The 26,957-nt window shown below is 51.0% G+C and overlaps 1 protein-coding gene across 7 annotated transcripts in view; it reads right to left on the bottom strand.

The window, feature by feature from the left end:
• Positions 1 to 10,306: 10,306 nt before the first annotated feature.
• UBE3C (ubiquitin protein ligase E3C) overlaps positions 10,307 to 26,957 on the bottom strand; it is a 118,040-nt gene continuing 101,389 nt past the window's right edge. For all 7 annotated transcript variants that reach the window (XM_061166232.1, XM_061166234.1, XM_061166233.1 and 4 more), the window contains exons 20-23: positions 24,103 to 24,287; positions 23,941 to 24,007; positions 18,135 to 18,265; positions 10,307 to 11,919 (exon numbers count right to left, since the gene is read on the bottom strand). In XM_061166232.1, the coding sequence (XP_061022215.1) occupies positions 11,749 to 11,919; positions 18,135 to 18,265; positions 23,941 to 24,007; positions 24,103 to 24,287 (554 nt within the window). In that variant the 3' untranslated portion in view covers positions 10,307 to 11,748. The remainder of the gene's footprint in view (positions 11,920 to 18,134; positions 18,266 to 23,940; positions 24,008 to 24,102; positions 24,288 to 26,957) is intronic.

The raw sequence follows: 26,957 nt of genomic DNA, 5'->3' as shown, positions 1-26,957 counted from the left end.
CATGCTGGACACCCCTGGTCCAGTGGTTGAGAATCTGCCTTCCAAGGCAGGGACTCGGGTTTGATCCTTGACCTGGGAACTACAGCCCACATGCACAGGGGCCCTGGAGCCCTGGTGTCTCAACGAGAGGAAAAAAAAAAAGGCTTAAGGGGAGCGAAAGGCCTTACAAATGGCTGAGAAAAGAAGAAAAGCAAAAGGCAAGGGAGAAAGGGAAAGCTATACCCAACTGAATGCAGAGCTCGAGAATAAAAAGGAGAGACGGGAAAACCTTCCTCAGCGATCAGTGCAAAGAAATAGAGGAAAACAACAGAATGGGAAAGACTAAAGACTTCAAGAAAATCAGAGATACCAAGGGAGCATTTCATGCAAAAATGGGTTCAATAAACGACAGAAACAGTATGAACCTAACAGAAACAGAAGATATTAAGAAGAAGTGTTGGTCCTTTAATGGACTGGAACCTGGTAGCCCGGAGAGTAAGAGAAAGAAAGTGGCTGATATCCCCTGGTTTACGCAGAAAGCCAATAGAGTCCTGTTCTTAGGGCTCGCGCTGCTGCACGTAGGTACCAGGCGCCCTCTCGAGTGGGTGAAGGCGCAGTGCGCCTTCTCAAGAGGGTCTTAGAAGCCCAGGCAAGAAAGTGAGCTCAGCGGGCCTCCGCGCTCCAAGGAATTAGCTAGAAATAGAGAGAAAGAAAGAAAGACACGGGGACCAAAGCTCTGATGGAGCAAAGGTATTTTAATCAATATGGTGTGGGCATATATACTGTCTTACAAGGTGGTTATTCTCAGCAAAGACAAAGATTAAAATTCCAAACTTACAAAACATAAGATGATCCCTATCAAAGAGAGAGTTGCAAACAATCACCTTTTACCACTTGGCTCATAATAAGGAAGAGGGTACTTATCACTGTAATGAGAAATGCCTGGATTCCTCAGCCCTGGGAAAGGTGTGCCTCTCCTCTTAATTCCTGAATATTCAGGAATCAATAAGGGCCAGAGGGTTCCTGACAGATCCAAAACAGCACACAGGAAGCCTCTTGTTAAATGCTTTCTGACAAAGAAGAAGTGGCAAAAATACACAGAAAAACTACAAAAAGGGTCTTAATGACCCAGATAACCATGATGGTGTGATCACTCACCTAGAGCCAGACATCCTGGACTGCGAAGTCAAGTGGGCCTTAGGAAGCGTTACTAAGAACAAAGGTAGTGGAGGTGACAGAATTCCATCTGAGCTGTTTCAAATCCTAAAAGACGATGCCGTTAAAGTGCTGCACTCAATACAGCAGCATATTAGGAAAATTCAGCAGTGGCCACACGACTGGGAAAGGGCAGCTTTTATTTCAATACCAAAGAAGGACAAGGGCCAAGAATATTCAAATTATCACACAATTGCACTCATTTCACATGCTAGCAAAGAAAAGTGCAAAATCCTTCAACCTAGGCCTCAACAGTACATGAACTAAGAACTTCCAGATCTACAAGTAGGATTTAGGAAAGGCAGAGGAACCAAAGGTCAAATTCCCAACATCTGTTGGATCATAGAAAAAGCAAGAGAATCCCAGAAAAAATCTGCTTCATTGACTACACTAAAGCTTTTGACTGTGTGGATCACAACAAACTGTGGAAAATTCTTAAAGAGATGGGGATACCAGACCACCTTACTTGCCTCCTGAGAAATCTGTATGTAGGTCAAGAAGCAACAGAACTGAACATGGAAAAATAGACTGGTTCAAAATGGGGAAGAGTATGTCGAAGCTGTATATTGTCACTCTGCTTATTTAACTTATATGTAGAACACATCATGCGAAATACTGGGCTGAATCACAAGCTGGAATCAAGATTGCTGGGAGAAATATCAACAACCTCAGATGTGCAAATGATACTACTCTAATGGCAAAAAGTGAAGAGGAGCTAAAGAGCCTCTTGATGAGGGTGAAAGAGGAGAGTGAAAAAGTTGGCTTAAAACTCAACATTCAAAAAACGAACATCATGGCATCTGGTCCCATCACTTCATGGCATATAGATGGGGAAACAATTGAAACAATGACAGTGTTTTCTTGGTCTCTAAAAGTCACTGTGGATGGTGACTGCAGCCACGAAATTAAGATTCTTGCTCCTTGGAAGAAAAGCTATGACCAACCTAGACAGCATACTAAAAAGCAGAGACATCACTTTGCTGACAAAGGTCCATCTAGTCAAAGCTATGGTTTTTCCAGTGGTCATGTATGGATCTGAGAGTTGGACTATAAAGAAAGCTGAGCGCTGAAGAATTGATGCTTTTGAATTGTGGTGTTGGAGAAGACTCTTGAGAGTCCCTTGGACTGCAAGGAGATCCAACCAGTCCATCCTAAAGGAAATCTGTCCTGAGTATTCATTGGAAGGACGGAGGCTCAAGCTGAAGCTCCAATACTTTGGCCACCTGATGTGAAGAGCTGACTCATTGGAAAAGACCCTGATACTCGGAAAGAGTGAAGGTGGGAGGAGAAGGGGACAACAGAGGATGAGATGGTTGGATGGCATCACCCACCCGAGGGACATGAGTTTGAGCAAGCTCTGGGAGATGGTGATGGACAGGGAGGCCTGGCATGCTGCAACCCATGGGGTTGCAATGAGTCAGACACAACTTAGTGACTGAGTAACAAAAATGAAAAGCCAAATTTCTTTTTTTAAAGTGGATCTATATACGAAATATCAATAAAGCCCAAATTTTTAGTATTTTTTAACAAAAATTAAATCGAAATAGAACCTCTCTTTTCTCCCTGTGCCAAATAGATGTCTCAATGCCCACTTGTTTGATTACTCCCGAGAGAAGTACTGTTAGCCCCAGCCAGGAGGAACCTAAAGGCCAGTCTAGAGTCCTTTGCAGCCCCTACCCTGCCCCCTGAGGCCACCCGGGCTGTGCCCAAGCTGCTCCGCCCACAGGGTGCTGGCCTCAGAGACCCGCTAACCGATTTGCGGCTGGCCAGCCAACGGCCAAGCCTGACTGAGTCCTGTTTCCCCGCAGAACTTCCTTCCAGTTCTCAGGAAATTCATATGTATTTTTGAATCTCAAGAGAAACCAGTAAGATGGGAAAACAGATGATCATTTTCCCGGAAGAATTAGAGCTTGCTAATCAACACAGAGACACTGCCAGCTGGGGAAGCCCCTGGAGTCAGTCAGCGCTGGGAATGGGGACGGCAGTGTGGGCAGGTTCAGGAACCGGGCTGTGCCCTGTGTGGGAGAGGTCCACGCAGCCTCCCTGCTAGTTGCTGGCAGGGCGGAATGTGCCCGAGGGCCCGTGAGTCATTCCTGCCCACAAACTGCAGCGCAGTCGGCACATAGGCCGACTATAGCGCTCCATTCAAACCCTGCGGGATGCACTGAGGAGCAGCGTCCTCGGGGGGTCCGGGTCTTCATCACGTCGTCCCGGACCTAATGTTCCTCCTTAAACAGAACTCTCTAAACATCCACGGTGATGAAGAGGGTCTGAGAAATGCTGCTAGTATTTTAAGAACAATAAAGGTAGTCTACCAAGTTGTGGCCAGAGCTGTTTTGAATCATAGAGAATGGTGCATTTATTATCATATCTTTCTAAAATAGCAAAGGGAACTTCCTGGTGCTTTCACTGCTGGGGGCCGGGGTTCAATCCCTGGTTGGGGAACTCAGATTCCACAAGCCGCCTAGGGAAGCCAAAAATGTAAATACATAAAAATAAAGGAAACAGAAAAGCCACCAAACTTTTTTTTGGGGGGGCGGGTACCGAGTGGCATGTGGGATCTTAGTCCCCTTACCAGGGATGGAACACCGAGCTCCCTGCCTTTGAGGCCGGGAGTCTTAATTAACCACCAGACCACCGGGAAGTCCCAGGCCCTCAAGCTTTCAACACAACCTATCATAGGAAAATGATTCAGTCATTTTAAGCAATCAGCATTAGAGTCGTGGAAATTCTCAGGTGTTCTGACTTCCTGCCCTGGACTCTCAAGGATGAAGACCCGTCAGGAATTCAGGACGCTGGACGCCCCGCCCGGGGATGGTCCCTTCCCCCTGGTCATCGCTCCCTGCCCTCCCAGCTGTATCAGGCCCTTGTTCATCCAACGCTTTGATAACTCAGACCACACCGGGGGCAAGGCCCTGGGATGCAGAGTGACTGGCTGAGGGCCCTGCCTGCCAGGAGGTCATCAGGGAGATGGGAGGCGGCTGTGAACAGGTGGCTAGAACTCCAGGCCCAGGGGGTCCTGCAGCCAACAGTCTGGGCACAACACCCCCCACCCCCTGGGCCAGGCGGGGCTCCAACGCCTGCCTGTGTGCCAGCAGACCTGCAGCCACAATTAGAGACAACGCCATTAGGTCATGGAGTCTGGGGCCCCACCCAGCCGGGCAGCCCTGATTCACGTGGGGCGCGGCCGCCGCGAGCCCAAAGGGTGCACTCAGGGAGTGGACCTCCCAGGGCGGCCGCCGTGGGGGCACCCACGCAGGGGGCCTCGGCCCAGCGCCCTGCGGGGCAGGCCCAAGTGTGCCACCCCCTGCCCCGGGGCCTGCTTTTCCCCTCTCCCGGTCCCCCGGTACACGTTTACCCCCCGGACACGTGGACTGGGAGGGCAGCGACCCTGAGCAGGCTTGCTCCCAGCGGCCCAGAGCAGACTGGCCCCACACCCCTCAGGAGGGCCAGGAAAACAGCTCGTGGATGGTCTCCAGTGCTCACGTGGGGTGTGTGCAAGTGTGATTTCACTTCACCGAGTCGGGAAGTCTGGGGTGACATTCAAGGAGCACTCACAGGCCAGGCATCAGGACGCCGGTAGGGGCAGGATGAGGGTCGCTCCAGGCGAGCGGCCCCAGATGTCATGGCAGTCCCAGAGCGGGCACAGCGTGCTCTGGGGCAGGGAAGGCTGCCCGGCCACCCCAAGGCGCCTCAGAGGGCGGCGTTCAGCTCCCACTGGAGCCCCCGGGATAATGGGGTGCACCATGGCTGGGTGCAGCCCCGCTGGTGGCCCCCATGCTACTGAGGGGTGACGAGCGGCCTCCCCTCCCCCTGGGACCACCCCTGTCCTTGCGCGCTGTGTCCACTCCGCTTCTTGTCTGCAGACTCTCTGGCCCTTTGCCCCCAGGGCTGGGCTGGGCTGGGCCAAGTCCACCTGACCCGAACGCTCTGTCCTGACCCCCAACCTCGGGCTCGGGCTGTTCCAGCGTCTGGACCTGGATCCAGCTGCCCTCTGCCCTCTGCCCAGCAGGCCCGCCTCCTTCCCCTGGCCCTGGAGTGACTGGAGGAGGATCTGAAGACGCCCAGTGACCTGGGGGGCCGGCAGTGCAGCTGGTCACCCTGCTGCACCTCTGCCCACTATCTGCCCGTGCCGACCTGCGGACCCAATGTGCTCCCTGGGCAAGCTGCCAGAGCACACACGGGACTCCCGGGAGGTGGGAATTCCACCCGTGCTGCGGGCCACTGTCCACTGTCGGCCTGAGACCCCTTCCCGTTGGACATCAGCTCGCAGGCCTGGGGACGGCCGTGACCTCCCTAGGGGGACCATGACCTCTGGGGGCAGCTGTGACCTCCCTGGGGGGCCATGACCTCTGGGGGCAGCTGTGACCTCCCTGGGGGGCCATGACCTCTTGGGGTGGCTGTGACCTTCCTGGGGCGCGTGACCTCTGGGGGTAGCTGTGACCTCCCTGGAGGACCGTGACCTCAGGGGGTAGCTGTGACCTCTCATGGGGGTCGTGACCTCCCTGGAGGACTGTGACCTCTGGGGGTAGCTGTGACTTCCCTGGGGGGCCATGACATCTCGGGGCGGCCATGGCCTCCCCTTGGGGCTGGTGCCTGGGGACCTGGCACTCAGGTGCCCCACGCTGCCCGCTCGCCCCGGTAGCTGAGCCCTGGGGGGTGGCGCCGGGCACTGCGTGGCCTGGAAGCCCCGCAGAGGGTGCGAGAAGCCACGTTCCCCACCCGTGGGCCACCTGCACGTCCCTGTGGGTTGGGCATTGGCATAGATGGCAGCGCCTCATGCGACTGATGCTTCTGCCGAATAATTGAATAATTGAAGCTCTGTCTTCAGTTACTGGAGACTGAATGTGCTCTGCAAACCCCTCAGCACAGTCTGGCACCTCCCGCTCATGGAAACTGAGCATGGACGCCTCTGGGGAGGGTGTGAGCTGGCGGATGAGAGCAGAGGCCGAGATCAGGTGTCCGGGAACCACGGACTTGCTCGACCGGCTGCTCCTCACAGGGGACTGGGCGGGGGGGGGGGGGGGGGGGGGGGTCGTCCAGGCTGGGCGGGCGGGGCACAGCCACCGAGCCTCCCACCCGCCTCCTGCCAGGGTCTCCCTGCCCCCACCGGCTGTGACGCCCCAGAAGGTGCCCAGAGGGTGGCTGATGTCCCCTGGGGGGGGGTGCAGCGGCAGAGACAGGCGAGGGGGCAGCAGGTTGTGACACAAGGCGCTCAGCGCCAGAGACAGCAGAGACCCCCTGGAGACCCCGCGGCTTGCGGGGGTCTGGGGAGGCCGCTTCGGCTGGGCCTGGAAGGAGCACCGCCTCTAGGCGCCACCCCCAGGGGCAGCCAGGTTGGAAACGTGTTCTTCAAGCCCCGCAGCGCTGAGGAGGCCCGGTCACCAGGCTGGCACGAGTGTTGCCTGAGTGACCCAGGCAGCAGCCCCGGGCCAGGGTCGGCAGCCGTGCTGACCTCGGTGTCCCTGCCCAGCGCGCTTATCAAACGACTCTGCACTCCAGAGAGACCCTGGACGGCCAGCAGCCGCTCTCCGTGCCGGGCTTTGCCCCTGCCCCCAGACGTGCGGCAAGCTCAGAACAGCACCCGTGGGCAGGCACACCGCCCCGCAGGCCCCGCCCCTCCCCCGCCTCACTGAACCCAGACACCCCTGTCCCCGGTGGTCTCTGCAAGGCCGCCTCCTGGTCCTCGGGTTTCACGCTTCAGCCCAGCCGACCCCCGGGGAAGATGCCTGACCCGAGAGGGGCCCGGGGTCTCCTCCTCCGTCCACACCTGCCCCGCGGTCCTGCAGGGGACCCGCCGGCCACGATGACCGGGGGGGGGGGGGGGGGGGGATGCAGATGCCCCAGGAGTCCAGGAGTGGCTCCGAAGGAAGGCCCCCAGCTGAGACGAGCCCCAGACGGGCGACAAGGCCTTCTGGGCCTGTGTGCCCCGCAGTTGCACACGACGCTTGTCCTCTCTGCTCAGCTGAGCGTCAGACCTCAGCGAGTCCTGCACATCCACCTCTGTGCCACGCGGCGCGCAGTGCAGGGTTCAGGCAGCCGTGGGTGGGGGTTGGGGAGTTCTTTTTGTATTTTTATCAAATTAAAGAATCAACGGACTCAACAGTTGCGTGTGCAACTCTGAACAAAAGCAGCAGCTAAAATCACCACGGACAATGGAGGGAGGGGACGTGGGGTCGGGTGGGAAGGTGGGGTCCCTGAAGAGCCCGCCCTGAGCGCTGGGCCCTGGGGCTAGCAGGCAGGGAGGGCCTGCAGCCGGGGAAACACGCCCAGCAGAGGGAGGGGCTGAGAAAAGACTTAAACCCGAAAACCAGCAGCAGGACGAGCAGGAAAGGACACCAAATACACCAGGGCGGGGCTTCCCCCCGCGGGCCAGGGGCTGACACCCCGCGTTCCCGCTGCAGCGGGTTCCATCCCGGGATGGGGAACCAAGACCCCACGAGTTCAGGGCTGCCTGCAGTGGGCTGGGTGGCCCCAGAGGGCATCGCGTCCCGAAGGTGGTGCAGTGGCGGCGGGGGCAGGGCCAGCGCGCACGGGGGGCGTCCACAGGGCGGGGAGGCCAGATCATGTCCCCTGGTCTGTCCCGTCAGTCTTCCGTGCTTCCACACCGGGCTGAGGCCCTCCTCCCCTCGGGAACCCTCCCCTTCTGTGTGTGTGTGTGTACAAGCGTGCACATACACGTCCGGGCCTGGGTGTGCTGTGTGCAGCCCCAGCGCCCCCTGCCGGCCGCATGGGGAGAGGGCTCCGCTGGTGAGGGGTCCCAGGGAAAGGAGGGCCGAGGGGTGGAGAGGCGGCCGGCCCAGCAGCTGCCGCAGCAGCAGTGCACACCCTGGGTGCCCGGGATCATCCCCAAAGCGCGGCACGTGTGGGGCTCCTACCCCAGCACTCAGCAGCCCCAGCTCTGGGCTAGCCCTGCCCGCACTGTGGGCTACGCTCTCCCGGGGGACACAGGTGCAACATAGAGACACGTGTGTGCACGCGTGCTAAGTCACTCAGCCGTGCCCGACTCTGTGACCCTATGGACCGTGGCCCGCCATCTCCTCCTCCTCCAGGGGATCTTCTCAACCCACGGATCAAACACATCTCTCGTCTCCTGCAGTGGGAGGTGGGTTCTTTACCTCTGATGTCACCGGGGAAGCCCATGGGACACCCCCAAACCCTGGTCACTGGGCCTCAGTGAGATTCCCCCGGCGGCACGCCCAAGCCACACAGCCCCTGGCAGGGACCCCGAAGGCTGGCCCTGTCCTGCCGCACACCACCCGCCATGACCCAGGCCCTAACCTGCATGGTTCCCTCCATGGCCCAGCCTCCTGAGGGTTCGGGGGCGGGGGGGGGGGGGTCAGGCCTGGGGGGCCCCGGTTAGTGGGCGGGCACAGGGGAGGGGGAGGGGGCGGGAAGGGGAAGGGAAGGTGGGGCCTCAGACACTCATGTTGGGACAGGCTGGCCTCTTCTCCAGGTGCCACATCACAAGCGACTTTTCATCTGACCCATGAAAGGTAATAAAGCATCAATGTCTTGGCACACTCATTTCACGGGCACTGGCCCCCGTGTTCCTCACCACTCCTGCCTGCCTGCATGGGCGCAGCGCCCAAGGCTGGGGCCCAGCCACCCGCCGTCCCAAGGGTGCTGCCAGCAGCCCCACGTGCTCCCAGACGTGGGGTCACCCGGGGAAACGAGGCGCTGAAGCCTGACGTTTCTGCTCATGGTCTCAGAGGAAAAGGGAACGGTGTTGCCTAAGGGTGACAATGTTATAATCAAGGTGCAAACGTCAAAAGGTGACATCTGCTACCTGAGACATCAAACTGCTTAAGTTAAAACAAGGTTCTATAATTATGCTTATAAACATTGACATCACAAGCTTATTTACAGCCCTCATCAAAGCTGTGTAACCCTCCTGTGAAGCCGAAGCCCAGGGTCCCCCACTCTCCAATGGAGACCCTTCCTGAGTCGCAGAGGCCTACAGGGAAGCAGCAGTCACTGGAGGAGCCGTCTTGCTCACAGACGCACAAGATAAACGGACCAAGCCCAGATGCTCACAGACACAGTTCACACCGTGGCAGCTCAACGCTAAGATGCTTCGTGTGGTCCCCGGGAAGGAAGGAGCTGGGCGGGGCCGCTCCCTGTGGGGTGGACACTGCCTCTGAAACGCTCCCTGCAAGACAGGCTGAGCAAACTCAGTCTTCACCTTTTGCACTTTTTTCTTGGTAAAAGCACAAATCCTTGTTGAATTTCTTTTGGTTACCAAAAACAAGTGCTGAAGTGGATTGGTCTTGGGGGAGACCGGTATTTAATTGTCCCCATTTCACAGATAGGTAAGCTGAGGTACAAAGTACTCAGGCCTAAGAACTCGCCGAGTTTTCTGGAAGCAGAGGCCTCTGGCGGTCCACGGCTCTCCAGGGCACCAGGGGCTCCCGGCCGGCCCCTCCTCCATCCTCTCAGCCCTCTCCCATCTGCCCACCTGCGCCTGCTGGTCACCGGCCTCGGCTGTGCACTCTGGCCACCACCGCAACACCGGGTAAGAAACTTCGGAAGCCCAGAGCGGGCTCAGCAACTCACCTTGTTTGGGGAGTGGACGTTAACTCTTCCCAGGACAAACTCCGGGGGCGTCTGCTGCTCTCTGTGGCAGAGAGGCTGTGTGATCTGGGGCACCCTTCGCTTTGCTCCTGAAAGTCTTTCAGACCCGGAGCAGAGGAACTCAGGACAGGTGACTAAGACACCAGCGCAAGACCAGCGTGGCTCTGGTTCCAGGCCTTCAGCTTCTATTTTTCTGCGTTACAGTGTTCCTTCAGCGGTTCTCCCTGGCACGAGCACCAACACAGCAGCACGAAGCAGGACGCCAGGACGGACCAGGAAATGGCAGGCAGGATGATGGAGAAGGGCGGACCTTACTTGAGTGCTTCTCAGTAATCTAACACTAGGCCCTCGGGGACTGGACGAGCCTGGCTCTCCCCAAGGCCTGAGTTGGGGGTGCTGCTTCCGGCCAGCCTTCTCGAAGCCTCACCTGGGGCATTTCAGATGCCAGGAGTCACTGTCTGGTATACCAGATTCTGAACCATAGCCTGTTACTGCCCTGTCTCAACTGTTGACATTTAAACAACGTGATAAACTGACGTTTAGAAGCTGTGGCTTTACTAGGGCAGAACAGAACCAATCACAATGATTTGGGGTATGACTCCAACACAAACTTGGGAAAAAAATTTAATGCAAATATTTAGCCATTGGAACATACAAATAAATAAATAAGCTCAGAATAGCCGAGGAAGAAAATCCAAGTTAAGAGTAACTGCCCATTTCTCTTCAGTCCCAGATATTCCATTTCCAAAATACTGCTAATATACAAATAATTAATAAGTAAAGAAGATATAGACCATCCAACATAAAACGACCTAAAATAAAAAAATAAAACCAAGGACAAACCCTAATTATTTTATTTCTGTATATCAAGACTACAAATAGCATTTAAACACTTAATTTATTCTTCAAATTAAGAAATTATACATTTTGTTTTGATAATGGTCATTGTCTTAAAAGTGTCATTCGGCTCCCCCACATTTAAAAGGATATTGCTAATTGTGGCCCGTCCCCCACGCCAGCCCAGAGCTCCAGTGACAGCGAACACCGGCCAGCACCTGCGTCCTCCGGCGAGTTCTCAGACGCTCCCCTCGCCAGGTGCCGATAAAGTGCCGAATCCCGAGAGGACCGCCCCGCCCAGCACCGCAGCACCGGGAAGCAAGGGGGCGCGGCCCAGGCCGCAGTGCAAAGGCGCAGCGCCACTTTGGTTCAAGTGACTCGGGAGGGGCTGCGGGCCTCCTCCCCCAGCATCGCTCACGCGGGTCGCACCCGCGCAGGACGGAGGCCCCCTCCCCCCACCCCGAAAGCTCTCCAGGCACGAGGTGGAGACAGAAAGGAAGAGAGTGAAGGACCCGCCTCACACACACCCACACACAGCAATGTCCAAACCATGACGATGCAGGTCAGCGGCAGACCGGAAACAAGCATGCTAGTCCCGTTCTGGGGAGATGGCTTAAAAAACACAAATAAAATATTACCATTGTTATCTATTTTCCAACCTAACCACTTTGGGAAAAGGCAGCAGGAAAAAAAAAAAAAAGCCTTTAGTTTTAACAATGAGGCTTGTAAACAATTCAACCACACGAGAAGCAGTGGCCCCCAGAGGCCCGTGTCTCTGCAGACTGGAGGCAGGTCCGAGCAGCGCCCCCGCCAGGCGCCGGGTCGCCAGCTTGGGGGGCTCGTCCGCAGTAGAGCCAAAGCTTCATCTTTGGTTAATTTCACTGAGTTGCCACCAGTCTTAAAACTGTGCTCTTCTTGGCAAAATTACTATGTTAGCCACGTGGCATGTAACATCTGTTATTTTAAGTTATTTGAAAAGCAATGTCCATCTAAATAGGTGAGCACAACTTAATAAATCACTTAAAAATGCAGGGAGGGGTGGCGGGGAGGGACCCGGGAGAGCTGGGAGTCCGGCGCGCGCCCTGCTAGCCGGGGGGCGCGCAGGCCCGGCCGTCTCCGCAGAGGGTGGGCCGCCGCCACGTGTCAGCTCAGCTCGAAGCCCGCGGCGCACTCGATGGCATACAGGAGCTTGCTCCGCAGCAGCGCCTCGTCCTGGAACTCGGGGAGCTTCAGCAGGTTCATGCAGGTGCTGGCTGTGGGCAGCCGCTCCAGGTCGGAGCCCCCGTTGTGGATGCAGAACGCGGGGTACAGCTCCTGCAAGACAGCGGGCGCACGGCGCAGTCACCAAGCACGGCCTGCAGGGAGCCTTTCAGACTCACGCAGGAAGTGACGGCTGTTCTCGCCTGTCCCCACGGGGACACCCGCTTTTTCACTGCCCTCAAACTTGGCTCCAAGTTTCTACCCAATACTGTGTATGGGCTTCAGGCATAAAAAGGGACAGAGAACAGCGTGAATGCATGGGAGTGAATACAGAATCTTTTTGGTGAAAAGGCCTCTAAAGTTTTCATTTTTTTGCCTTTTAAAAATTAGTTTAAAATTTTAAAAGGTACAGGGTAAAGAGCGGAATGTATAAATAAACCTCTTTGCTGAAAACATGGGAAAAGCAGAGGTGCCTCTTCTCCAAGTGAACCACAAAGGGACCCGGGAGCAGGGGGAGGCAGCAGTCTCCGTCAAGGAGAGAAGGCGGCCCTTCTAAACACAGGACGTTGGGTGCTGGTGGCGCACTCACAAAGGGCGGTGTTGCCCGTGTCTTAGAACCACAGGGACATTCCTGGCGGGCAGTGGTTAAGGCACGACCTCCCAATGAAGAGTTTGGGGGTTCAAACTCTGGTTGGGGAACCAAGATCCCACATGCCATGTGGTGTGGCCAAAAAGAAGGGGGGGGGGCCGGAATCTTAAATGGTTTTCAGAAATGTCACCGTAGATTACTGGTACTGTTGTTCTAAAATCACTGTAGTGTTACATACAACTATTACATGAAAATTACATATAACTTATTGTAGGATCCTAGAATTTACCAGAGCAAGCAAATGAACTATTAATAATAGGAGCCAAGATTAATCACTGATAGAGAGGTCCAAATATACAATCAAAGAAATAAAAACCTCACACACCTGAATGGCAGTTGGAAAAAGTAGTGTGAACTTTGATGAATTTTTCTCTCAAGAAGAGAGCGCCCATGTCCCAGCTCTGTGCCCTGGAAAGGCCTGAACACAGTGACCTCCGGTGACAACGAGCAGGCCAAGGGCCCAGCCCTGCTCTCTACCAACTTGGTCTCCAGGAAAGGAACCAGGGCTTCTTGGAAAACATGTGATCCCGACATGGGCCAGGAGATGCACACAGCAAGTGTCACTATCCCATCACATCAGGAAGCAAGAAGCCACCCACAGCTGCTTGGGACTTATTTACAGACCCTGAGCCCACCGCCCACCTGCAGATGGGACATGGAAGATCAAAGGGAGGGGGTGCCATGGACTGAAAAAAGCAAATGCTAAAGGTTCAGAATGATAGTAAAACTAAAATGTACTGGCTGTCCCAAAAACGCTAGTTATCCCCCTCAATAACTGGTAAATGAGGAATAGTCAAGATTTACTCCATCTTTTCTGTACCAGCAGTCCTCACGGTAACCTAAGAGCTGATGAGAAAAAATAGCTTTTCTTTATAGAAAACCAGCTAGAAAGGAAGAAACGATACACCGGAACATGGGCGTTCTCAGGCCAGTGAAGAATGGTCTGGGCGGAGACCCTGCACAGGGACGGCCCAGCTCCTGGGTGCCAGGATGCCCACAGCAGGCACAGGCAGAGCAGTTACAGGACTGTTTTCTCTCATAACTAACCACAGCCCTCAGCTTTCTATAATGAAAACGTTAACTCCGTTACAAGGAAAAACACGAATAGTGTAACGAATAATTACTAACCACTGCCGAGGAGAACAGAGAACAAGGCTGGAGTGCCGCTCCTGCCTGGCAGGGACTCAGAGCGCCGGTCACCCCACGGGTGCCTGACCAGCGAAACCATGTTTCACCTGGACTCTGTCACCTACATGTTGAATTTAGCACACACTTTACAATGTGGGCGTGAGCGTGAGCACAGCCCACACACTACCTGCTCCATTTCTGCGCACTTCTCCACTGCTGAGCGTAAGCCTCGTCTCAGCAGTCTCCGTGGCAGGCAACACTGCTAAAACCGCTGTCTTTCCCCTAATTAGAATTTATGTGCCACTTTAAATGCCGCTTAAGATGTTTCAATAGAAACCAAAAGAGGAACAGAAAGAATATCTGTTGCATTTATTACTTAGCACTCTGAAGATGTTGAGGGAAACAATTTTCTCAGATGCTTGAATATATTAAAAACACATTTTTGAAATAGAAGGATTGCTGCACACGCAGTCAGTCAGTGCTCAATGGAAAGTCTGAAATACATTTTGCAGATATATGCCACATTTTACTGTTTCTTTCATAATGCAAATTGAATTTCCTACTTGGAGTCTCAAAACTTAAAAAAATGAAGTTCTTCGTTGAAATCTGAGTCAAGGGCACCATTCTGTGCATAACTAAGCAGAGTACAACGGGAACTTGCATTAATTCAGAGTGAGAAAAATCATCAATTTATTATGAGGCCTGATGGCAATTTAACAATTTTCTATAGCACTTTAATGATTTCTGCGTCTGTAACAGTCACATTCGTTAAGCATATTAAGCTTTAATTAGCTTCAGCAGATGCTGCTCTTCTCAGCAAACTGGCCATGAGCAGAGGCCTAACTTCCAGATTACGTGCGACCACCCTGGCTGCTGAGGGTGCTTCAGCCAAGAGCCGCTCTCTGCTTTCAAGTCTGAGTCTGCCACCCCGCCAGCAGGCACCCTGAGCGAACTGGGGAGCACACACATCACAGTGGTTTCCCCAAATCTGGAGTCTAAGAATGACGTCAAAAGCACCGGAAAACACTTAATTAACCTCACATTTAATATGATTTCCATCACTGAAAAAACCCCTGAAATAGGATGACTATTTCATGGCTTCCAAAAAATTATTTTTCATGGTATAATTATAACTCAATTATGATTATATGGGATCATCAACAGGCGACCAGAGAATTTTAACTGCAATTCTACTTGGGACTTGAAACAAGTCCCTCAGCTTTCCCACCCAAACCTGTGACACACAACTGGCTCCTCCACTGGCCAGAGCATCTGGACTCCTCAAGCCAGATTCCTCACTTCTACTAAAGCGAATGCCTTCCACTCAGCTCTCTGATGGAGCAGGTCCTCCAAACTTCCCTTCTTGAAACCACACACTCAGTTTTCTTCCAGGTTTAGTGTGGTTTTGAAACTGGAAGACACTATAAGCTTTGTCTCTCATTATAAATGTTACTGACAAAATTACCTAATCACACTAAAATCTTAATATATAAGGATTTAACTCATGTGACTGTTTATACCACTAGACAATAGAAACTTCTGATCGATGGGAAAGCCTGTTATATTAACCCCATTTACATGAGCCACTAGGCACATCTCAACTGCACTCTTCCTGCTCTTTAAATCTTCCTACACAGCAAGATTTCCAGACTTCACTGCAAGCCTCAGAGGAACCAAAAAGCAGAGATGTGCTCCTGCAAGTTGCTGCCCAATTCTGACATCTGGTTCTGCAGATCAGGGCTTAAACCCATCCAGTCAATCCATCCATTTCTTTTGAGAAGAGGGGGGCTTATATCCCAAGCCAGAAGCATCACTAAGCCTCCCTGCCATTCTACTTGAGACTTCAGACGCTAACACAGGTCCCTCAGCTTTCCCACCCCCAGGCCTGTGACACCTGTCTGGTCTGGCTTGTACACAGCAGTTTTTTCTCCAACTCAGTCCCAGGGTTTTCCTTCTAATACCTGCATTTCCTCTTTGCACGTTCACTGCTCTGACACTTCAGCCTGCTCTCATTTCTATGTTTTCTGCTTTATGAGTGTCCACATTAACTGTGTGTTCTGTTATCTGGTAAACACAGTTGGTTCTGGCTGTCCTGTTTCGCAGGCTTTATTTTCTCCCTCTGAGAATTTGGAAGACAGAGAAGAGACTCAGTTCTGCTAGTATCATTGAGCAATATTATTCACTAATTGCTCACACTCACGTCTTTATTTATTCACTGCTCCCCCACCTCCTGTGGAAACAGCATCACTGCACTTACGCCACAGCTCGAGCCCCATGTCTCTACTGCACTGTCCACGCCTTTATTTTATTTGGCTTAGTCGGGTCTTAAGTCTTAGCAGCACACGGGAGCCTTTGTTGCGGTACACGGGCTTAGCTGCCTTCCAGCATGTGGGGTCTTAGTTCCCCAACCAGGGATCAAACCCTTGGCCCCTGCATTGCAAGGCGGATTCTCAACCACTGGAGGACCAGGGACATTCCCACTGCTCTAGTTCTGGGACACTTTTTGGGACACTGTATTAAGCTATTAATGTCAATTAAAAAAAAACATTTTAAAGTGTAATTCACATACTATATTTATTCATTTAAATGTAGTTTAAATTCAACTTCAGAATGCTGCCATTTCTCTGCCAAAGTTCTCCATTATCCACCCTTTTATTTTTTTTATCCACCCCTTTAAAGACATTTTGTGTAAAAGGAACCACAGAACCTCCAGTGTCTCACTCCCTTCACTGAGCACAACGTTCTCAATGTTCACACACAGGGCATCTGTATCAGCAATCCATTCCGTTTAATTTCCGAACACACCCCACTGCCTGGACAGACCACATTCCCTTTCTCCACAACCAGCTGTGGGTGGCTGCAGTTCTGTGAGCGCTGCGTGAATGTGTGAGGGTGTCTGCCTTGAGTACCCGTGTCCTGAGGCTGTAACTGCTCCAGTGCACTGAGGGGCATTCTCAGATAATGTGACTGGACCGCTGAAGACGGCACAGACCGGAGGGAACCGGCCGCTAACACGACGTGTGGCCTCAGACTGGACTCCAGACTGGGAAGCGCAAGGTCCACAGAGGACGCCATGGGGCTGGAGCCACTGCAGGCGCCCTGACACCTGAGGGAAGGTGGAAACAGGTGGCTGGCCCCCTTCCTGAGCTGATTCGGGGGGGGGTCTGGGTGAGCCCTGACAATGTTTACCTGTAACGACTTCTCAGGTGATGCTGAAGCTGCTGGTCTCAGGATCATACTTGTGAACCAGAGGATTAGATAATGTCAATCTATCATTGCACACTCCTTATTTTTGATTAATTTAATTGTGGTTTTTAAGAGAGATTGGTGTTTCAAGAAAAATGTGCAAGTAACATGATATTTTCAACTTACTCCCAAATGATTCCGAAAAGAAATACATGAATACAGAATGACAAAACAAATGTGACACGATGTTAACAACTGGTCAACCTGGGCTGATAAGTTCTCTGTTCAATTCTTACAACTTTTCTACACATTGTAAGTAATTTCAAAGTAAAATAACTGACATATAACTCATCAATGAAAGGTTACTGGAAGGTGGATGTCAATCTGTGAGCTTCACAAGCACACCCAATGTACATGCTCCCCTAACCCGGCATCACTTCATGTTATATACAACCACTGTCTTTCTCTTTATTAAACCTAACTTCATTTCTTTTATATGAGTAAGGAAAACCCAAGCTGTTCCATGACCAATTTCAACTGATAAAAATATTCAGCCAATGTATGAGATCAACATGAACTACCAGAAACGACACACTAAGGCCAAGTAACGTGAAATGAAGTAACAGAGAAGCACTAAGAAAAGATCAACTCCTGCTCTTGTATCACTCCTGGCAACAGACACACGAGCACGTGGAGCCCACGCTCTCTTCAGCTGGGAAGGGAGGCCAGCCTGAGCTGCACAGACCCCAGGACTGGTGACGGACGTCAGTGTCAGCCCGCCCGGCTGCATGCTCACGTTTAAGCCTCGTCCCAGCGACACCCCAGCGAGGGGTCAGGACTGTGAACGCAGGAAAAAACCCAAATAAAACCAGCTCTAGGTACACAGATAACAGCCAATCCTTCAGTGACCAAGCTGAAACACTGGGTTAATGAGGCTACTGCTACTGCTGTTGCTGAGTCGCTTCCGTCGTGTCCGACTCTGTGCGACCCCATAGACGGCAGCCCACCAGGCTCCCCCGTCCCTGGGATTCTCCAGGCAAGAACACTGGAGTGGGTTGCCAGTTCCTTCTCCAATGCATGAAAGTGAAAAGTGAAAGTGAAGTTGCTCAGTCGTGTCCGACTCTTAAGAGACCCCATGGACCGCAGCCCACCAGGCTCCTCCATCCATGGGATTTTCCAGGCAAGAGTACTGGAGTGGGGTGCCATTGCCTTCTCTGTAATGAGGCTACAGACACAGTAAAAAATAACAGCCTGGGCGCTGTGACCACTGAAGAAAACACTGTTCTCTGAACACGTCGTGTGCACACTGGCTCACTTGGCCCCTACTGCCCCATCCCAAACACCGCTGGGCCCCGAGCCTGTGTACCTTAAACCCCAAGAGGGGGGGCCGGGAACAGCTGGTCACAAATTTGAGCAGTTTGCGCTTCTCCTCGTCTGTGAAGCCCTCCACGACTCTCCAGAAGACCTTGATCACGGGGTGCTCGGCAGAGTAGCCTCCTAGGACAAAGAGGAAGACATCTTCAGGAAAAACAAGGTGAGTGCAGAATCAGGGTTCTCCCAAAGGCAGCAGAGCAGCTCCTCTCTGTCGTGCCAGGCCAGGGTGGGGCAGCGGCTTGTGGCTTAAAGCCGACCCTGTCCTGGGGGACGATGGGCAAGGATGCAGGGGACAGAAGGATAAAGCACCAGAGGCCAGAGTGAGGAACAAACAAGATGGACTCTGGCAGAGAAACGTGCTGCCAAGGATCTGAGCTTCCAGAGCTCTGCGAGGAGCTGAGACTCGACTTCGGCTGGGGAGCAAACTCTACATAACACAGGACTCACATGATGGTCACGCACCTACAAATGGCAGACACACTGGGATTTTTATTTTTAACAGAGCGAGTTATTTCACCAACACATCTTAGTAAGTAAATGTATCACCCATCCTTCTGACAAGGTACAGACCATGGATAACAACCAACCCCAGCCCTCGATTAGACCAATGCTCTGAAGAGTAATATCTGCTACTTACAACTTTTAATCTAGTTAAGTGCTTCCTAAAACTAAAATAATTGCTATATATTGTTCCCTCACTGTTAATATACTACAGAAATATCATCAATAAAGTATCTTAAGTGTATTAATTGGCACCAAAATGAATATGGTAATATTTTAAACCTATTTACTGGAATAGGAACAGTTGAGATTGTTAAAGGTAAATGCAATCAGTGCAGACAGGATAATGCAAACAGGCCAAGACCACTTCTGGGCCAGGAAAGGCTGGACCGATGGGGAGGACAATGTGACCTTAGGTATTATCTCCCTGGACATGAACATCAGAGCTCAATTTAGAGAAATACAAAAGAGCAATTACCGAAAGCGGAGATGCAAGCACATGTTTACATACACATCCGTTTCCAAAACCCTTCTCAAAAGTGACCCTGGAGGAAAGGTGGGGTGATAGCACTCAACAGAACAGAGGGCTCTGGGTAGATGAGTCTGGATGGACTTTTTTAGCTGTGGTAAAAGACACACGATAAAATCTACCATTTCAGCCACTTTCAGGTGTGTAATCCCAGGCGCTGATCCCTCGCACACTGGCATGCAGCCACCACCGCCCTCTCATCCCAGGCAGACACTGAACGACCAGGAGGCAGGACTGCCCATGCCCTTCCCGGTCCCTGATGACTCTAGTCCCGTGTCTAGGAACCTGCCTCTTCTAGGCATTTCATGTAAGGTGAGTCCTACAATATACATCCTCTGTGTCTGTCATTATTTCACTTATCATAATGCTTTCAAGAGTTCATCCACATTGAAGCGTGTAACGAACATCATTCCTTCAAGACTTAATGACAGTCCCACCGTATGTCTATAGCATAATTCCTTATCCACCATCTCGGTGGATACTGGGGTTATTTCCAGCTTCTGGCTCCTGTGAACAACGTCTCGTGAACACAGATGCTTCGGCCCCTGCCTCCAATCCCCGTGGGTACAGAGCAGAGTTGTTGGTTCACAGAGTAAGTCCACGCTGAGCTTTCTGGGAACCACCGTTTCCCACAGTTGCTACTTCCCTTTTCCACCAGCAACGAATGAGGGCTCCGGTCTCACCACACCCTCACTAACACTTGTCTTCTGTGTGTGTGCCTCTCTCTTGGGCTCTGGTTTTCATTTCCCGAGTGGTTAGTGACGCTGAACATCTTCTGGAGCATACCGGCCTTCGGTAGTATCTTCTTTGGCAAAGGTCTACTCAAGTCCTTTGCCCGTTGTTGAACCAGCCTGTCTGCCTATTGAGCTGTAAGGGTTCTGTATGCATTTTGGGTACCAGACCCTCACCAGATACATGATTTCCAAGTGTTTTCTCCAATTCTGAAGGCTGTCTTTTCACTTTCTTAATAATGTTCTTTGATGCATAAATCTAATTTTGATGAAGTTCTATTCATTTACCTTTCCTTTTTCTGGTTGTGCTTTCGGTGTCATATCTAAGAACTTACTGCCAAATCCAAGGTCATGAAGTGTTATCCCTGTGTTCTCCTAAGACTTTTATGGTTTTAGGTACCAAGGTTCTTGAGCCATTTTGAGTTAATTTTTGTATATGGTGTGACTTGTGGGTACAGCTTCATTCTTATGCAAAAATCCAGTTGTTCTACAATTAACTTTTTATATAACTGTAAACTTTTCCCAAAGAAGTTCTAAATTTTACATTGCTACCAGTCAAGAGAGCTCAAATTTCTTCACATATTAACACTAAGTATTGCTATCTTTTTGATAAGTCATTCTAGTGGGTATGTAGTAGTATCACAGTACAATTTAATTTGCATTTCTTTAATGATTAATAGTGTTCATGTGCTTATTTGCTTACCAGATATTTGTATATATCTTAAGTGAAACACTTTTTTGGTTTTTTTGGCCCATGTTTTAAAAATCAATTGTTTATCTTTTTATTGAGTTGTAGAAGTTCTTCATACACAGGAACAGAAGCCATTATTAGATACATTACTTGAAAATATTTTCTCTTAACCTGTGGCTTGTTTTTTCACTTTTTTGATGGTATTTTTTTGAAGCACAAAATCTTTAATTTTGAGGATGTCCAAATTTTTATCCTTTTTTCTAGACCATGCTTTTGGTATACAACTAAAAACTCTGCCTAGTCTAAAAGTCATGAGAACTTTCTCCTATGTTCTTCCAGGAGTTTTACAGCTCTGGCTTTTAACGACAGGCCTCTGATCCTGTTGAACTCACTCCTGCACACTGTGTGAGGTCAGGTCTAAGCACTTCTTCTCCAAGTGCTCACCATTCCAGCACCAGTGAGCTGCCGAAAGTCACTGGCTGTAAATCTAAGGATTTGTTTCTGTTTCCCCATTACTTTCCATCGAGCAGTGTGCCTATCACTGTGGCGATTCCACGACATCTTTTTTTAAATACTCTTGCATTATTTTCGTCTGTGCGGGGTCTTTGCTGCTGCACACCGGCCTCCTCCAGCCGCAGAGCGGGGGTCGCTCCCCAGCTGCAGTGCGCCTCTTACTGCAGTGGCTCTCTAGTTGCAGAGCATGGGCTCCAGCACTTGTGCTGCACAGGCTGCGTCGCTGCATGGCACGGCAAACCTTCCTGGACCAGGGACGGAACTGGACGCCTGCTGTACCGGCAGGCGGACTGTTTACTACTGAGCCACCAGGGAAGCCCCTATCAGCTCAGTTCAGTCACTCAGTCGTGTCCGACTCTTTGCGACCCCACGGACTGCAGCACGCCAGGCCTCCCTGTCCATCACCAACTCCCAGAGCTTGCTCAAACTCATGTCCCTCGAGTGGGTGATGCCATCGAACCTTCTCATCCTCTGTCGTCCCCTTCTCCTCCCGCCTTCAATCTTTCCCAGCATCAGGGTCTTTTCCAATGAGTCAGTTCCTTGCACGAGGTGGCCAAAGTATTGGAGTTTCAGCTTCAGCATCAGTCCTTCCAATGAATATTCAGGACTGACTTCCTTTTGGATGGACTGGTTGGACCTCCCTGCAGTCCAAGGGATTCTCAAGAGTCTTCTCCAACACCACAGTTGAAAAGCATCAATTCTTCGGCACTTTCTTTATAGTCCAGCTCTCACATTCATACATGACTACTGGAAAACCATAGCTTTGACTAGACAGACCTGTGTTCACAAGGTAATGTCTCTGCTTTTTAATATGCTGTCTAGGTTGATGATAGCTTTTCTTCCAAGGAGCAAGTGTCTTTTAATTTCATGCCTGCAGCCATGATCTGTAGTGATTTTGGAGACCAAAAAAATAGTCTGTCACTGTTTCCATTGTTTCCCCACCTATTTGCCATGAAGTGATGGGACCGGATGCAATGATTTTAGTTTTCTGAATGCTGAGTTTTAACCCAACCTTTTCACTCTCCTCTTTCACTTTCATTAAGACGATCTTTAGTTCTTTGCTTTCTACCATAAGGGTGGTTTCATCTGCATATCTGAGATTATTGATATTTCTCCCAGCAATCTTGATTCCAGCTTGTGCTTCATCCAGCCTGGCATTTCACATGATGTATTCTGCATATAAGTTAAATAAGCAGGGTGACAATATACAGCCTTGACGTACTCCTTTCCTGATTTGGAACCCGTCTGTTTTTCCATGTCCAGTTCTAACTGTTGCTTCTTGACCTGCATAGTTTTCTCAGGAGGCAGGTAAGGTGGGCAGGTATTCCCATCTCTTTAAGAATTCTCCACAGTTTGTTGTGCTCCACACAGTTAAAGGCTTTGGCGTAACCAATAAAGCAGAAATAGATGTTTTTCTGGAACTCTTGCTTTTTCTATGATCTAACAGATGTTGGCAATTTGATCTCTGTCTTTTCTAAATCCAGCCTGAACATCTGGAAGTTCACGGTTCACGTACTCTTGAAGACTGGCTTGGAGAATTTTAAGCATTACTTTGCTAGTGTGTGAGATGAGTGCAATTGTGCAGTACTTTGAACATTCTTTGGAAACCCCTATAGTAAGTTTTAAATCAGAGTGTTAGTCCTTCAACTTTGTTCCTACAAAATATTTTGACTATTTTAGGTCCTTTACATTTCCATATAAATTAAAAAATCAGTCTGTTGGCTTTTACCAAAAAAACCTGAAAATACTAGAATAACAGACTATGATTAAGGAAAAGACACCAAAATAACAGTACTTGTTTGAGGCAGAATTTTTTTTTTTTCATTGCCCTCAAATATGTAAAGTAGAGTTAATGGGACTTCGCTGGTGGTCCAGTGGTTAAGACTCCATGAGATCACTGCAGACAGCACTACTCTGTGTTGATCTCTGATCAGTGAGGGCTGCTCTTTGTTGTGGGGCATGGGCTTCTCACTGCTGTGGCTTCTCCTGTTGTGGTGTGTGGACTTCAGTAGTTGTGGAGCACAGGCTAAGCTGCTCCACAGCATGTGGGACCTTCCCAGCTCAGGGACTGAACCCATGTCCCCTGCAATGGCAGGCAGATTCTTATCTACCTCACCACCAGGGAAGTCAAACTTTAATCAAAAGTAAATATCTTGACAAGGCTCAATTCTTATTTTCTTTTACTGTTAGTGGTCTTATTTTTTTTTTTTTTTTGCGGGGGGAGGGGGGTTTAGCACTGTTTTTCAAAGCAGAAGACTGGACACAACCCAACGGCCATAAGTAGAGGCTTAAGAGGGCTTCCCAGGTGGCACTAGTGGTAAAGAACCTGCCTGCCAATGCCAGGAGACATTAAGAAAATGAGATTCAATCCCTGAGAAGATCTCCTAGAGGAGAAAATGGCAATCTACTCCACTATTCTTGCCTGGAGAATCCCATGGACAGAGGAGCCTTGTGGACTATGGTCCACACGGTCACAAAGAGATCAGAATGAAGTGACTTAGCACAGCATGCAGTGGCTTAAGAGGATAAGCTATGAAGAGAAAAAAAGCAGGATGCAGAATAGTGTGTACAAACAAAAGAAAACAAGAATGGAGTTTGCACTTGTGTATAAACATGTAAAGATGCCAAGCACAGTGGTTACTCATAATGGGCACAGGCAGGGGAGGAATGGACAGGGGAGGAAACAGGAAGTGGATTTCACTGTAAGCTCATATTGCCTGGGTGTTAAACCATGTGAACAAACTGCCCATATAAAGAAGCACATTAGAATTACTTTGGAAATATGACCACCGATAACATATTCAGGAATAATAAACAAGTAGTGATAACATACCTGAATAGTTTGTAAAGGATTTTAGGTCCTCCAGACTTATGGGAACTTGTGCACCAGAAATCAACACCTAAAAAAAACGTTCACGTTATAAAACTTGAGGTGGATTTTAAGAAAGATTTTCATGTCAGGAAAAAACTGTGTCCCCAAGCACAAGAAGTGGACCTGGATCTCCTGCTGGTCAAACATCCGCAGCCACTCCAGGCTCACCACGTTGGCCAGGCCCTGCCGGAACGCCAGGCAGTGTGGGCGGATCTGCCGGTTCAGCCGGTAGTCGGCCACCAGGTGGATGTACGCAATGCGATTGGCACTGGTCACTGGGATGTCCTTCCCACCAGATTTCAGTTCAACTACCTGTGGATTTAAAACAAGAATTGGAAATGTCTCTGAGTATGGCCACCGGGCAAAACGAGAGCAAGAAACACTTATTTCAAGGGAACTTGACTCTGTTGCTCCGAACATGAACATTTTAGTGAAAGGTGTGTAACCAGCACACATGACCTCATAGACAGGGAAGAGTCCTCTGATGGGGCTCTCCAGAGCTCGTCATCCTACTCTGCATCTAAACTCACTAACCACCCCTGCTTTCTGCAAAGTCCTGAGGGACGATGTTACAATGCAATCATGGCATTTCATTACAAAAGAAATTAGAGATCACAAAGGGCAAAGATACAAACCAAACGATCAGCAAGGATCAGAAGGGCTTCACTGTGGAGAAAAGGCAATGTTAAGGAATTAATGCCGTAGAGACAGGGACTCATGTGTGCACAGGCAGCATACATCCCCTCTGGATTTCTATGACTACTGTTCAGTTCAGTCGCTCAGTCCTGTCCAACTTTTTGCGACCCCATGAACCGCAGCACGCCAGGCCTCCCTGTCCATCACCAACTTGCGAAGTTCACCCAAACCCATGTCCACTGAGTCGGTGATACCATCCAACCATCTCATCCTCTGTCCTCCCCTTCTCCTCCTGCCCTCAATCTTCCCCAGCATCAGGGTCTTTTCAAATGAGTCAGCTCTTCGAATCAGGTGGCTGTACAGTACTGCAGATATGATACGGAGGGCAGTGGTCATCATCAGGCACAACTGGTTAGTCCATTTCTGATGCACCTGCAGGCATTTGACAGAACTTCTGCATCGCTGCACAGGGACACACACACTCGGTCGAGTGCAGGGTCAGGACCCCGCGGAGCGTCCCTGAGGTACAGTGGGGAGGAGGAGCCGGAATCGGGCACCCTGCCCCCACTTCAGTACAGGAGTCCCTCGGCCCCCAAAGCCCGCTGTCGTTGAGGTGGTACCTTGTCCATCTTGGGGCTGGGATTATGTGAACGCACACAATCAAAGCTGACCAACGAAACTCCACAGACGACTAGACACGCCCGCCTGACTTACAACGGTAGACTTGTAGAACCCAGGTCTGCCGGTGCCCACTCTCGGGGATGAGGACGAGGCAGTCTCCGGCCGAGGATAAAGAAACACAGGCACACCTGAAACCCTGAACACTGCCAGGGCGTGGACAGGGCACAGGGGCGGCTGCCAGCGGTGGTACTGAGCAGGGCTCAGACCCCTGGTGAGCGTGCGTGCGTGCGTGTGTGTGCGCGCGCGCGCCTGGGGTGAGAGCGGAGGAGCGCTCGACACCTTCCCGCACCACGGTTTCCTTCTCTGCCTTGGGCCTCTGGGGAGCCGTTGTATTCCAGGGGGGCAGCCCAAACACGCCTGCTCCCTCTGAGGGACAGCATTTCACCTTATCTTTTTTTTTAATTGTCACTTTACAGAAATGGTACTTTAGAACCTGCTGAAAGCTCTACCTAAATGGTCCTGTGGGAAGGTTACACAGCCACGTGTGGTGAAAGCCGCCCGCAGGGTCTGACGACACCTCACAGCTCCAGATTCGCGCTCTAAGCGCCGGAAGTGCGAGGTCTGACAAGGCGCCAGGTGGGGGTGGGGGGGGCCACCTCTCACAGCCCGCTGTCACTCGAGCCGCGACGCTGGCAGCTCTGGGTTACAGCTGAGACAGCCTGGATCACAGGCAGGCAGGTACTAAAGGGGGTGGTGCCCGTGGTCTGGAACACAGAGGCCCCCCAGCCCCGTTACCAGCAGCGTCTCCGACAACTTTAAAGTGGTGACTCTGGTGGTTCAAACTTGCCTCTCACGCTGCACCTGAAAGGCATCATGTCACAGCTCTCCTTGGGAGCTCCGTTCTGAGGAGCACCTGCAGCCTGGAATGTCTGCACGCTGCTTCCTTCAGGACGCGCAGGGGCAGTCACCGCCACGCACACGCAGCCGCCGTCACGTATGCGCCGCCGCCGTCACGTATGCGCCGCCGCCGTCACGCAATGCAGGGGCAGTCACGCACGCACAGGGGCCACTGCGTACGCATCGTCGCCATCATGCAGGCGCAGGCGCTTGCCCCACCCTCCCGGCACCCCGTCCCTGCTGGAAGAGCTAGGGTGAACGACTCACCCAAGGGCACACAGCAAAGCAGCAAAACCCGGGCTTTAACCAAGGTCTCGTGACTCAAGTTAGATGCTTTTCCACAGAACAGATGATGATTTATGGATCCATTTTAAACCCTGAGTATTCTCCTCAAGGGAGATATGTATATAAATCAGTGATCTGAAATTTCATGTTCGTTTTTAAGTAGGCTAACAAGCAGCCATATTGATTAAAGAAAAAAAAAATTGAGCGCAACATCATTATTCTAAAAGGGAAGATTCATTAACATAAGCTGCTAACATAATGAAGTATTTGCATACTACCAATCTTTAAATCATGACATTTTATAAACCTAAACCTCTATCAGAGAACTAGGTTTTTATATATGTTTCTACAGAAATCCATATGATCTCTCCCCAAATTAGGTACTTTACCAGTGACTCTAATTTTTCCAATTAGACTCTTTAGTATAATTATTCTTATGCATTATCATCTATAATCTCTACTCAGTGGGAATTTCTATGAATAATTGGAACATCTTCACACATTCACTTTTAACAGATTACAGTATTATCAGTGGCACT

Source organism: Dama dama, chromosome 18 (genome assembly GCF_033118175.1).
Source record: "Dama dama isolate Ldn47 chromosome 18, ASM3311817v1, whole genome shotgun sequence".
NCBI lineage: Eukaryota > Metazoa > Chordata > Mammalia > Artiodactyla > Cervidae > Dama > Dama dama.
This window is presented reverse-complemented; position numbering and strand designations above follow the sequence as displayed.